Raw genomic sequence first — 13723 nt, 5'->3', positions numbered from 1 at the left:
GGGACACTGTGGAGCACAGTAGGACACCAACACCCCCTCCAGAGTCCAAGCAGGGCACCTTGCGGACTGAAGCTACTGCTAGCATGTATGGACTGCATAAATGACACACGTGGACGGCAGAGCCCTTGTCTCAGCCCCCTTCCAGGGCCCGGCTGCAGCTCGGATCCTTCCCTGGAGCCGGTCCCAGGTGACTGAGGGCTCAAGTGGGTTCTTCAGCTACGACCAGGGTGAGGGACTAATGTGAAGGCCCCCGTGGGGCGAAGCAAGGGCGACTTGGGAGATAAAAAGGGCATCCCGTCTGCTACCCAGGGAACCACCCCCCAACCCCCGGTGCCTTTTGCGAGCTGAAGTCCGGGGTCCCCGCGGAAAGCCCATAGGTGCCCGGGGCAGCTCACATGGCTGGCAGCGCAGAGGTCGCTGTTCACGGTGCGGAGTCCCCTCCTCCCCCGGCTTGGCGTCGCAGGGCTGCTGCTGGGCTCTCATGTGAAAGTGAAACTCACAGCCAGGACGAGCCCGAGAGAGAGGGGCAGCGGCGGCGCGTGCACTGCAACCCCCCGGCCAGCGCTGCCCCGGAACTGCCCTGAGCGCCACTCGCTCCGGCCTCATCATTTTTGGGGGGGCAGATTTATAGAGTTCAAACTCGACCCCAAGGTACTGGGAACACTTTATAGGACATGCATATGGATTTTTTGTAGGAGGGCAGATAGTGATTTGCCCAGAATCAAGGAATGTTGAGCCGACGCCGAGGCTCGACGCTGGTTTCCCATCTCCAAAGTCAGCAGCTCCGGCAGTTACGCCACACCACCTCCCAAGCATGCCCCCAGAGTATGTCAGAAAATCCTCAATTTCTATGTGACCATCATTTGGTGACGAGCGAGCCTCTTAACATCAAGAACCTAATCAGCGGCCATCATGGTTTCGGTTCCTGGACACCTGGCTATTTCCGAAGTTCTACAAACATATTCTAAAGCTGTATTTATACGCACAAAAGAAAGAGCTGCAAAACTCTCGCTTTTGTCTACAGGCAGACATGTGTTTCCTTGAACTGTTACTTATTCTTTCTGAATGGTTACAATTTTAATTGAACAGGATATTCTTTTTACGAAAGATGGCATTGGGTTACTTTTTTATGTAGTTAATGTTATGAAGTGTATTGTTTTCATTCGCTTCATGGACGCCTGCCTTCCCGTAAAACTATCTTCAGTGAGAAAGTGGAGGCCAAGGAAAGCTGATAGTGACTAGTTTACAGCTTGTTTTTAACATTTATATGAGAGAAGAAGCTATCAAAGCGCCCCTTCAGCTTAAAACCACTCCGAGTAAACACATTCGGTCTGCATTTTGTATTTGTTTAAATATGGGACTGGTGAAACCCTAATCTCATTTACTTTCATTTCTTACATTAGGCAGCAACCTAGTAAATCCGCCTAGTGTGCCCAGCGCCATCCGAGAAGTGTGCAGATTACGGATTCAAATCCAAGGCAGCTAAGCTCAAGTCTCAATAAAAACAAATGTCATTAAGATGGAAAACGATGGCACAATCTGTATGCGACCATTAGGTGTGAGCTATGTGCCAAGTTACTATTTCCCATTATTTATACATGACAATCATTTGCAAAAGGAGGATACAAAACACGCAATTTGGATCATTTTAGATTTAGACATAATGGAAGGACCGTTGCAGCACACTTGATGTACAAGGAGATCCGAGAACCTTCCTCCACAAAATATATTAACAGCGTGCATCTCCCTTCCCTGCGCGACAAGCAGGACGGATAACTATTGGGGGCAAGAACGTTATCTGCACATTGCACGTCAGAAGCCATAAATAACACTGTTCTTGCGGTCGCTGTTAAATGACAGCTGACTAACAAATAGTTTCTACTGAATCTATACAGGCATGTGAAGTTTTGCACACTATGTGGGACCAGCAGAATAAACAAGTCAAATACCGCTGCTTCCTGAAATAAAGCCTGCTGTTTATCAGCGCCGCGCGCCCTTCTGCAGACTCCCCCTGCATTCCAAAGTCAGTCACGTGACCTCTTCCCGAGGCGCGCGACGTGATCCGATTCTTTCTGCCATGCTGAAAACAGCAGAAGTTCACGCGCGCAACGTAATCCTATGGCAAAGTCCTGGCCGTGGCCAGGTCTAGTATCCACTTTCCTCTCGTTGTCGGCTGAGCCGACAGCTATAGTTCTCTGGCGAGAACGCGAGCCGAGACCTAAAAAAGGGGCACAGAGGTTGTTGGCGAGGGGTACAGAATTCTAAAGGGGCACAGAAGCAAAGCGGCGAGCGGGGGGCAGGGAGCACAGAAGAGGAGCGGGCAGACAGATACAGGCACACACGAGCGGCAACAAACCTAAGGCCACCACTGGCCACCAGGGATGAGGCGCAGGTGGATGCCTGCGGGTGGTGTGGGGCCTCGATTTCACCGGCGGCAGTAGAGATAGCGGGGGTGCAGGCGGAGCTGCAGCAGGGGTGGAGTGGCCTACCAGGGAAGGTCAAGGGTCGCTCTCCTTACCGCGCAGCGGCTGCCAAATATGGGGAGGTGGGGAGGGAGGAGCAGCTGGGAGGCGTGAGGCGAGGGTCGGGTGGAGCGAAAGGGCGTGGAGGGGGCGGGGCCACAGCGGCGGGAACAGGGGAAAGGTAACATGCGCAGGCACGGACTCGGGAAGGGGGCACAGAAGTCAGTACAAGGGGTATAAAATCAAAGGGGCACAGACGTCACAGAAGTCAGTAGGTGCAAAATAAAAGGGGGCACAGAGGTTGGCAAGGGGTAGAGAATTCAAAAGGGGGCACAGAAGCAGAGTGGGGGGCAGCGGGCACAGAAGAGGAGTGGGCAGACAGATACAGGCACACACAACAAGCGGCAACAAACCTAAGGCCACCACTGGCCATCAGGGATGAGGCTCAGGTGGATGCCTGCGGGTGGGGAGGGCCTTGATTTCACCAGCGGGAGTAGAGACAGCGGGGGTGCAGGCGGAGCTGCAGCGGGGGGGGGGAGCGACCTACCAGGGAAGGTCAGGTTCACACAAGCATCACTATGGAGGGTCAGCTATGGTCTCTACTTACAATTTTGAGTAATCTACAGTTTGAAGTATCCATAGAAGACCAACTTTCTTACCTTTGGTAACGATTATTCTGCTGGTTATTCTAAGCATAGACTCCTCACAGACTCTCCCACCTCCGCATTCTGTAAATAGGACTCCTTTCCATCTAAAAAGGCCCGAATCCCCAGATCTGCACAATGGGTATACCAATTTAATGATGGGCTCTTTGAGGTGTGCACTGCCTAGAAAGCAACTGACACCAGAGCTTATGGGCGGTGCTTACATGCCACTACGCTTGTCACTTCGTGAGAGGAATGACGTCAGTACAGAGTTGCATTACGTCATCTAGTGGCACACAGGAGAGAAACTCAAAAGCTTCCAGATCCAGACTGACTGGCGATTATCCACAAGGTGAGTAATCTGCAGTTAGATAGCGTATCCGCCAGTAAGATCAAGTCAAGCTAATTCTTGTCAAAATGTCGAAAACCTATCCAGTGAACTTGAACTATAATAAATAGCTCATGATCCTGGTGTCTGTGGTGTGAAAAAGAGGAACTATTATTTTGCATACAAGACAACATCTTTATAGAGATGATACATCATATTTGTTGAAGACAACAGTATCACACTACAGAACGAGTCACTCATGTCACCTACTGCACACCCATTTCTGAATTAACAGTTCCAATGCCGGAGATATTCAAAAACAGGATGTATGTGAATATTATAAAAGCATACCTTAAATCTTGCCCATTGTCGTCAGAGGCAACATCTTCTACATGAACCTGGTCACACTCCTATATGAAAGAATGCATACATTACTTGAGCAGTGCGATAAGTTGCAATTTGTTAATAAGAAATGGAGAAGTTTCAGGCTACATTAGTGGGGATTTTTTCATTGTTGACAACTCATATCCTATTATCTAAATCCTGAATTCGTTCTCTTTAACATATAATAAAAATTGTTCAGAAGAAAATGGATTCCAGTGAGTATTTTTGCTTGAAGCCGTTCATAGGATGCTATGCTAATTATTCATAACATACCAAGAAGCACTCCAGCACATAAATAACTCGTGCCATGATGAGCGCTTAAATGTTTTTCATCCTTGAATTAAAGCCTGGCATTGTGTCTTACAGGAGAAGGGTAGGCGGGAAGCATAGCCTGGCGAGCAAGAGGCATGAAAAAAAGGAAACATCAATAACTATTAAAAAAGTCAGGTGAGTCCAGAAAAAGGGTTAGCCTGCAGGACAACGGATAAGCAAATTGCTTTCGTTCACTGTACGCTAAAAGTGTGAAAATGAATGCATTATATGTGAATATTTTAAAATCTTTTATAGATATCATTTATTAAATCGAACAAACTTATACACGGTAAAGGAAATCTGGCATACCTCTTGATTCAAAACCTGGCAAGTGTAATATCAAAAATTCTGAACTTGCAACAGGCCGGGGCAGTTGTCGCCTGTAAGGTACAGGTTACAAGAGTTATATAACTTTGTTGAGACAAGTGACTGATTACTTTCAAACTCCAGACACTCATACACAGGGGCTAACACAGGACCATATCATATTCTTCGAAATCTGATCTCCATGCCACTACTGTCTGAGAACATCCCACGCCCCACTGGCTCCCAGGTAGCTCACCTGAAAAATGGACAGACAGTCCATCGCTGACTGATAATTAAGTTATCAATATTAACTCTTAAGGTAATTACGGGGCAGACCCAACAGGCTGGTGCACATACATCTCTAGGCTGCATTCTCAACCACACCATTTAATGGACTAAGCACTAACCGATCTCTGCCTTTACTTTGCACCATTCAACAGCACCAGACAATGCTCTTTGGTGAACCTGGAGGCATGTCCACTTCTTATGCCTCGGAAAGCACATTACTTCAGAGGAACTATCTTCCCATAAAGTAAATGAGCCAGATATAGTGAACAACAAACAGTCGTTAAAATATCGAAGAACAATCCCATAAAGCCTTTTTCCAAAGTCCTGTGGCAGCTTACTAGGCAGTACTCTTAAGTAACTGTCATCACATTGCCCATAGAGTACCATGTATTTGATTACTGACTGTCCAAACCACGGTATGCCAGAGCAGCCACAGCATACTCTAGAACGTTTTGTTTCCTAAGTCTGAGAAATCAAAGTTCACTGTCTAGTCTGAGATGAATGTTTAGTAGCTCGTGCATATCTTCTGCTGTGATAACACCCCCAAATGGTTGTTTAGGGATTACCCAGTAAAGGACAATGACCAGTGCACAACGGATACTAATCATAAAGTGCTAAAATAGTGAGTCTTTGGAAATCTGCAGAAATCCTTGAATTTCAGTTCATTTGGTTGGATAATGTCAATCTAAGACAAAACGTGACACAAGGAATGCTTTAACAGTGTGCTGTGTCCATTTAACCTAGAATCCGGGGGGAAAAGGGGATGTTGTCTGAACATACAGTGCTCACTCCTCTAGACTTTGAGAATATACCAATAAGACTTCATAGAATAGCCACGTTGGCAGCACAAGGCAAGAACATAAATTGTTGTACCTGGACTAATGTTAAGTTTTTCAAATAAATACAGCTGAATATATGAACGTTTTAAAGAATCACTGCTACATAAATATGTTTAAAGTCTCCAGTGCAGCAGAGCAATGTAAAGTTGAAATATATACCAGCTTTGGGGAAATGTACTGTTCGAGTTGGCACCATGGTCTGACACAACATATTAGTATACAAAGAGCTTGAATTAAAATAATTCTCTAAACAACTTTGATAAAACTCAATGCCTCCTCAGGATTCAGATGTGTTTCTTGTATCACCTTCTCATCATGTATTTGTAATTTGGAAAAGGGAGAACTTTTAACTTTTTGGTAAAAAATGTTTTAGAACATTAACAAATAAGTTAATTACCTTCAGAAAAGCCTTATCTGGTAAAGGCTATCATAAAATTTCCTGAGGTGCCACCCAGGCGCTCTGGCGTCAGTCACTTTTCGCAACTTTCCATGCCAGAAGTGCAGAACCACAGAGTGCACGGTCTACTCTTGTGGAAAACCAGGGCCCTGAAAGGGCAAAGCTCTGTTCCTAGAAATCCGTTCGCAGAGCGAGGAGGTTGGGTGGGTTGGTAAGGAATCTGCGGATAAATAGAGTTTCTATAGATCAGGCATTACCGAAGGTAAGTAACTTGTTTATCTAATGGAGACTTCTAGTCGTACGAGTTACTTACCTTTGGTAACAATGTATCTGGTTAGCCGCAGATTCCTTAACTTAGAATATCCTCAGGCGTGAGACTGGATCCGGAAATTTTTGGCAGCAGCACCTCTGCGCGCCAGGGGAACGGTGCACACGACCCCGCCCTGACGTCCACGTACGAGACGCCAGCGAGATCATACAAGTCCCTCCCGGCGTGCTGACGTCAGTTTTCTTCGGAGAAACTTTTCTGCAGCACAACGCGGAGCCACCAACAAAGAACTGAAAGTATGGGAACAGTGTGAGAAGGATGAAAAATCTGTGAAAATAAAAATGGCGGATGGTGCAAGACACCATCGCAAAAGACAGAATCAGACACTGCCTACGTATAAGAGAAAAAGCTGTGAGAAAGCGCCCTGCAAAGCGAAGCGAAGACCCTTCACCAAGTGCAACAAGGGAAGAATATCTCAACAGACAGAAATAGATTTATTACCATGTAGAACTGTGCTGTCCAGCAAGAACGGAGTACAGAAAGAACAGTCCACTGCAGGAAGGTATGAAAAGACTGGCACTTCCCCAATAGTAAAGGAGGTCTAAAACAGAGTTCAACAGATCCCCAAAGAAGATGACAATAGAGGAGACAAGAGCCCGGAGTCAATAGAGAAGGCGGGAGGGAGGGAAGGCAGCAGCAGAAGAAAAGAAAAAAAGAGGAATTTCCTGATGAAGGCGAATGAAAGGGCACCATTTTACAGGTAGGAAGCCCCTTGGAGGGAGCTAGCCGCATATAGCAACTCTCAAAGGGGCGCAACAACGTGAGCACCCGTGAGAGAAAAACCAATATCAACTGAAGAGGCCAGCGGAGAACACCACTAGACAAGGTCCTCGCAGAACAGGGAGGCTGGGTGGGCGTTAAGGAATCTGCGGCTAGACAACGTCTCTACCAGATACATCGTTACCGAAGGTAAGTAACTCGTACATCTGATAGAGACATCTAGCCGCAGATTCCTTAACTTTGAATAGACAGCTACACCGCAAAAGGGAGGCGGGTCCGCAACAGAACAACAGAAGGCGCCAAGCATCTGATCCGGCAACAGAGTGCCGGATAAAGGGGGGAAAGCTGTGGCAGAACAGCCAGAGAGCAACCCAAGCAGCTCGAAGAGCAGAAATAGAAGGATAGAAGATATTCTGAAAACATGCCAGAATGGCGCCACACCATACCCGTATAAAAAAATGACAGGTAGAACAGCATGAGCCCTATACCAGAGCAAGAAAGAGAGAGGAAGAAGGACCACTCTCCGTTTAAAGGCACACGATAAGTGCGCTGACCCAATCTCGAAATGAACTTGAAGAGATGCAACCAGCGCCTAACAGACTAGTCTATAGAAGGAAGCTGAAGGAGCCGGTGTCAAGAGCCCAAAGGCAAGACCCAGAACCTGAGCAATGCGTTGGGAATAGCCAGCGGTACAAGAAACACGCCAAGTGCACACCAAACCCTAAAAGGGTAATGAGGGGCAATTAGCATCAATCCCCAATTGCTGAAGCAGGTAGAAATATGCAGCAGGCACACGGCCATAGAGACCTTAAAGTGGTTTACACAGGAAGTAGAAGAGTGCCCGACCGGTGAGCATGAAGCCAAGCGAGAAACAACCCACAATATAGATTTGCAGACAGTAATCAATGACCACTGCCATCTGAAGAACCGTCCCGCAGGTGTAGCTTTAACAAGAGTAGGCCTATCCGAAGGAAGAGGGCAAAAACACCAAGTTAACGAATGGTGGGAAGAGTCTCAGAATCCAAGACCAACACTCCAGAAAGACACGTATAGCGTCGAACACCAAAAAGGGAGCATATGTCAATTTGGAAAATTACTCCAGTAAGCGGAAGCAAGGAGGAACCTAGGGACAACTTGCAACAACTCAGAAAAGCTCCCCCACACGTGGAGATATTGGTCCAGGCCTCGCAGCCTCGACAAGAGGTGGCGACATAGTAGGAGGATACCAAGGCAACCGGCATGTAGACATTAATGTATAAACATACAATTATGTAGAGACAGAACGAGCCAGGAGCATGAACATGTATAAACCAGACCATATCTGAAACAGTAAGGGCAGGTAGGAGCCGTTTTGGAAGAGAAGAACATGAAACCTCCAAAGGAGGTGGATGACCATGGCAAAAGCAGAGGGCGCCAAGTAAAAACATAGAACACCATACAACGGACCACCAAGCGACGCATGGAGCCCACGATCTTCAGGCCCAGGTGAGATAAGCAAGGCTATATAATAGAATACAAGTACCCCACACGGAGTATGCATACCCCCATCAACGGGGACACTTCTTAGGGCTATAAGCCAGGCCAAAAGAATGCAGTAACAAACCGAACCGGTGAACTGAGTTCCAAACAGTAATGACATTACAGAGCTGAGCCACCGGCTGAATACCACAGTCAGAGGACACCGTAACCAGTGGACAAGGCCATAGTAGGCCAACAGGCAGCTGAAAGCAAAACGTATCCAAGGGATGCCAATAAAAGGGTAAGCGCCCTTGACCACAGAAAAAAGAAGATGTAAAGCTCACTGCCCATGTGAAACACAGAGCGCATCTAAAGGATGCGAAATGAAAAAGTACCACAGAAGACAGGCGTAAAAGGGCCTAAGTGGGAGGACTAAAGCCCGCCAGGAGCCGGTGAACCGCCGACCTGGCATGAACATCAAAGAGCAAAACCCCATCCAAGGGTAAGTCAACCTTTCGCTCCCGGATATTTTCAGGGAGGACGCTGTCTCGCAACCAAACGTGACACCTCAAGGCAACAGAACTCGCCATGGCTCGGCCCAAAGAATCCACAGTATTTAAGGCTGAACGGATTGTGAATTCGGCAAGGTCGCAGCCATCCCGGATGAGGTGAAAGAGGAGAAGGAGATCAATGCGAGCACCTTCAGACGTGGCAGTATGCAGAGACTCTGCAGAGTCCCACTGAGCAGAGGTAGCTCGAGCCAAAACACACACTGTATTGAAGGACCGCAGGGCAGCACTAGTGGATGCAAAGACATTACTATCCCATGATTCAAACCACCTGGACTACAGAAGCTTTAGAGGGGACAGTGAAGGAAATGCAGTTTGCAACACGAACCCCAGCGCACCAGGGTGCACAAAAAGACAGATATCCAATCATGTGGAGGTGCAAAACTGAACGAGCCACCGGATCACCTGAAGCAGGTCGGACCCAGGTGCCAAGAGGGCATCATAAAGGGAAGCCTCAAAAGGCAAAAGCGGCTCCATATTCCCAGACCAACTGTGGAGGACCTCAAGCAAGGGGTCCACAGAAAAAGGGGTAGAGGGGGGTTGCATTTTTAAAATGCGGGTGCCCAAAGAGACCACTCTCAAAAAAGCTGCACCAGGCTCGGTAGCCCTCTGTGGCTGGAAAAACAGCTCATCAGTGGGGGAGGGTTGTAAGCTGACCCTCCCAAGATACTGAGGGTGCGCCCAATACCCTACAGACGGAAGCCCCATGGTAGAATGAGGATCCAGACGGGGCTCCTGGGGAGGTGAGCAGCCTGCCGGATCTGGGAGCTCCTGAGGAGGCTCCACAAATTCCAAGGGGGGCACAGGTAACACTAGCTCTGGTGACGCCGGGCGGGAGGACTGTGCTGAACTTTCTCCAGAGGCCTCTATAGAAGAGTTCAGAACTCTGCGTCGACATGGCGCTTAAACGACCCGTGTCGGCGCCGATTGTGCCTCATCAGATGCTGACTCAGCAGCATTGAGTCAGCGCTATCCGCTGCCGAAACTATGACAAGCTCCCCCTCTGAAGGAGAGGGTGCTGGGGCCGGCGAAACAATCTTCTGGCGCCGGCTCTTCCTCATTCAGAACAGGCTCCAATTTCGGAGAAAGGAGCAGAGGCGCAGCGGAGGAGGTGAGCCTTTGGCGCCAGGACAGTGCCGACCTCAGACAGGCAGCCGCCTGCCCGGAAGGTTGGGGTGTGCTCAAGTCAAGGCTATGAGCACCGGCAACCACCTGCGGTGCCACAGGGAGCCCCGTAGGGCTATGCAGCGCGGCAGAGGCGCCGTGGGTCGAAGAGGGGGACCCAGCTGGGCCATGCCCTAATGACTCCATGTGGAGCGTAGAGGGGGACCCAACTGGGCCGCGTCCGAACACCACATCTCCGACGTTCCTGGGAGGCAAGGGCTCAATTGGTGCTGAGGAGGGAACCCGCCGGCGGGTCCGTCGGAGTCTCCACAAGAAGAGGAGGTCCAGAGGAAGCCCCAGGAACGGGAGAGGACCCAAGGGAGGTCTGCAAAGCCATAGCATAGGCCTCCATTTGGACCAGAGTCGCCCCCACATCCGAAAGGGCGGATAGAGGGGGGGTGGCAACGGTCGGGAGTGCACGTCCAGAAAATTCTGGGAACCAGTGCCCCTGACAACAGAAAAATGTGAGGTCGAAGACCTAGGCAACAAGAGCCATGACTTACCGAGTGGAGAACGGCGGCCCCAGACCCCAGAGGGCGATCGAAGGTGGAACCGAACAGTAGAGGGACCTGCAGTCGACGAAGAGGCCGGGGGGCGAGGCGACTCCGACCGGGACAGCTGTGCCGAGAGAAGCTTCATACAGAGCTCCCGCTGAGACTTCGGTTTTCGACGTTGGCAGGTTTCACAGTCCGTGGAGTCATGGTGCTTGCCCAGACATCACATACAAATAAGATGCAGGTCCATCGCGGACATTTGCCACGAACAGGAATTACAAGATTTAAAGCCCGAAGGCATTGTACACTGTTCCCGACACGATGCGTTGAAAATGAGGCCAGAGGAGCTCACTCCAGATCCGCGTTGCAAGCGGAAAAGAAGGAAACTGACATCAGCGCACCGGGAGGGACTTATATGACCTCACTGACATTACGCACATGGACAGGCGGGGTCGTGTGACGCCGTCCCCCGGAGCGCAAAGGTGCTGCTGCAAATAATTTCCAGATCCAGTCTCACGCCTGGGGATATTTTAAGTTAAGGAATCTGCGGCTAGATGTCTATCAGATACATATTCCTTACCTTAGAATAGATAACCAAGCAATACCTCCCCAGAGGTGGGTCTGAGGACCAATTTCATACATGGGTGTCCGTAGGACTGAATGGGCAAAATGCCCATCCCTACAGATTGGACTGTCCAGACAGAATTGTTTGGTAAATGTGTGCAAGGAAGCCACGTTGCCGCCTGGCAGATATCCAAAACAAAGCTGTTGCAGCTTTGGTGGAATGAGCATGTAAACCTCCTGGGGGTTGATTCTTAGGTAATGCGTAGCAGATATTTATACAGAGCACGATTCATCTGGAGATGGTCTGCTTCTACATGGCCCATGCTTTCTTTCGCTCTGACATTTCCCAAGAAGAGTTGGTCATCCACCCAGAACTCTTGTGTGCAAACAAGGTACAATGACAATTCTCTATTTGGGTCCAGATGGTGAACTTTCTCCTCGGAGGAATGAGGCGGAGCACAAAAAGTAGGCAGAGTGATTGTTTGACCTACGTGCAATGGAGTGACCACTTTCGGAAGAAAGGAAGCCCTCGTACGAAGCACCAGTTTGTCTGGGTAGATATTTGTGTAACGAGGCTTGGATGACAAGGTCTGAAGCACACTGATTCTCCAGACAGATGCTATGGCCACCAGGAAAGGTCGTCTTGATGGTAAGGAGGCTGAGAGGACAGTTATGTAAGGACTCAAACGGAGCGCGCAATGAAACGTCAGGACCAGATTAAGGTCCCACTGAGGTATAATGAAGGGAGAAGGCGGAAACATGTTGCAAACCTCCCAAAAACCTATTTACAAGTCATTGGAAAAGGGAAGGTTGCTCGGGCAACCGCAGAAAAGCAGGTATTGCAGAAAGATAGCCCTTAACAGTGCCCATAAGAGAGCCATGTTGGGTAAGGAAAAGACACAGTAGAACTTGAGAGCGGGAAGCAGAAAGACGGTCAACCTGTTTCTCTGCACACCATGACACAAATTTTCCCCATGGCAGACATATACCGTCTTGGTGGAGGGATGCCTGGCTGCCAAAATATGATTGCAGATTTTGGTCAAAAGCGGTTAACTGTCATCACTCAATATCCATGCAAGAAGGAGGAGCGTTAACATTTTAGGTTGGAGAACCCTCCCCTGCTACTGCAATAGAATATCCTCCTGGAGGGGCAGCCTGATCAGAGGACCGACGAACATGCGCGACATCTTGGGACACCAGACTTGCTGTGCGCAGCCTGGAGCCACACGGCTGACTAGGTCTTGGTCATTCATGATCTTCTTGCATCTCTGGACAGGATTGATATGGGTAAAAAGGCATACAGAAGGACTGAGCTTCACTCAAGACGAAAAGCAAGAGCTGCCTTGGAAACTCCAGTGATAGGAAATTATAACAATGCACGTTCTCGGCGGTGGCGAACAGATCTACCAAAGTCTCTTCCCCACTGCTGAAAAAGACTTTGTACCATCTCCAGATGGCGATGCTATTCGTGATCCGCAAGGCATTGTTGGCTGAGTTTGTTCGACCTAGGGTCCAGATTACTCGCCAGATGCTAAACCACCAGGGAAATGTCCTGCTGGTCCAGAGACAAAGGAGCTCTTGACAAAGGGTACACGACCCCACAGCGCCCTGTTTGTTGCAGTACACATGGCGGTGTATTGTCCATGAACAACTCTAGCAGCCTTCCCTGGATAGTGAAGAAAGGCTTTCAGCCAAAAGGATCGGCTGAAGTGCCAACAGGTTGATGTGGAGTCTGGATTCTGCAGAAGACCAGACTTCTCTGATCTCCACCTCTCCTAGATTCCATCCCCATCCTAGGAGTGACACATCTGTCAGTACTGTGAATTGCTTGGGGAAGGGAGAGGGGCCTGTCACTAACCCAATCATGGTACGTTTACCACCACTGCAGATCTTTCAAAGTACTCTCCCAGATCGGGACCACGTCTCAGAGATTCTCCTAATGCTACACCCACTGGAACATCAGGTCCCACTGCGGAGCCCGCATATACCAATGGCCATGTGTCACCAGCAGGATGCAGGAGTCGCTGAGGCCCAGCAGACTCGGTCAGTCTCACCGAAATTCAGGATAGAGCCTGAAACATCGGTATCATAGCCTGAATATCCTAGACTTGCTGTTCGGGATGATGGGCCCGAAACTGCACCATGTCCAGAACAGCTCAGATGAAAGGAAGCGGCTGAGAGGGAGTAATGTATGACTTCAGCACATTAGAGAACCCCAGCGTTGTAGTCTGGAGGAGGTGGACGAAAACCTGGGGTGAGCATGCCTTCAACAGAAATTCGTCAAGCTAGGACAAGACTGGTGCCTCTGATCTCCGCTGATGAGCTACAACCATGGCCATCACCTTGGTTAACACCTGAGGGTCACTGGTGAGGCCATAGGTGAGCACAGCAAACTGAAAGTGCTCATAGCTCACTGTGAACCACAGGTAATGCGTGTGGGTAGGAAGGATGGGGATATGGAAATAT

The 13723-nt window shown here is 49.1% G+C and overlaps 1 protein-coding gene across 3 annotated transcripts in view; it reads right to left on the bottom strand.

The window, feature by feature from the left end:
• The window catches only part of EYA3 (EYA transcriptional coactivator and phosphatase 3), an 860742-nt gene that overhangs the window by 135110 nt on the left and 711909 nt on the right, over positions 1-13723 (bottom strand). For all 3 annotated transcript variants that reach the window (XM_078682511.1, XM_078682514.1, XM_078682513.1), the window contains one exon: positions 3786-3844. In XM_078682511.1, the coding sequence (XP_078538637.1) occupies positions 3786-3844 (59 nt within the window). The remainder of the gene's footprint in view (positions 1-3785; positions 3845-13723) is intronic.

Source organism: Lissotriton helveticus, chromosome 3_1, assembly GCF_964261635.1.
Source record: "Lissotriton helveticus chromosome 3_1, aLisHel1.1, whole genome shotgun sequence".
NCBI lineage: Eukaryota > Metazoa > Chordata > Amphibia > Caudata > Salamandridae > Lissotriton > Lissotriton helveticus.
This window is presented reverse-complemented; position numbering and strand designations above follow the sequence as displayed.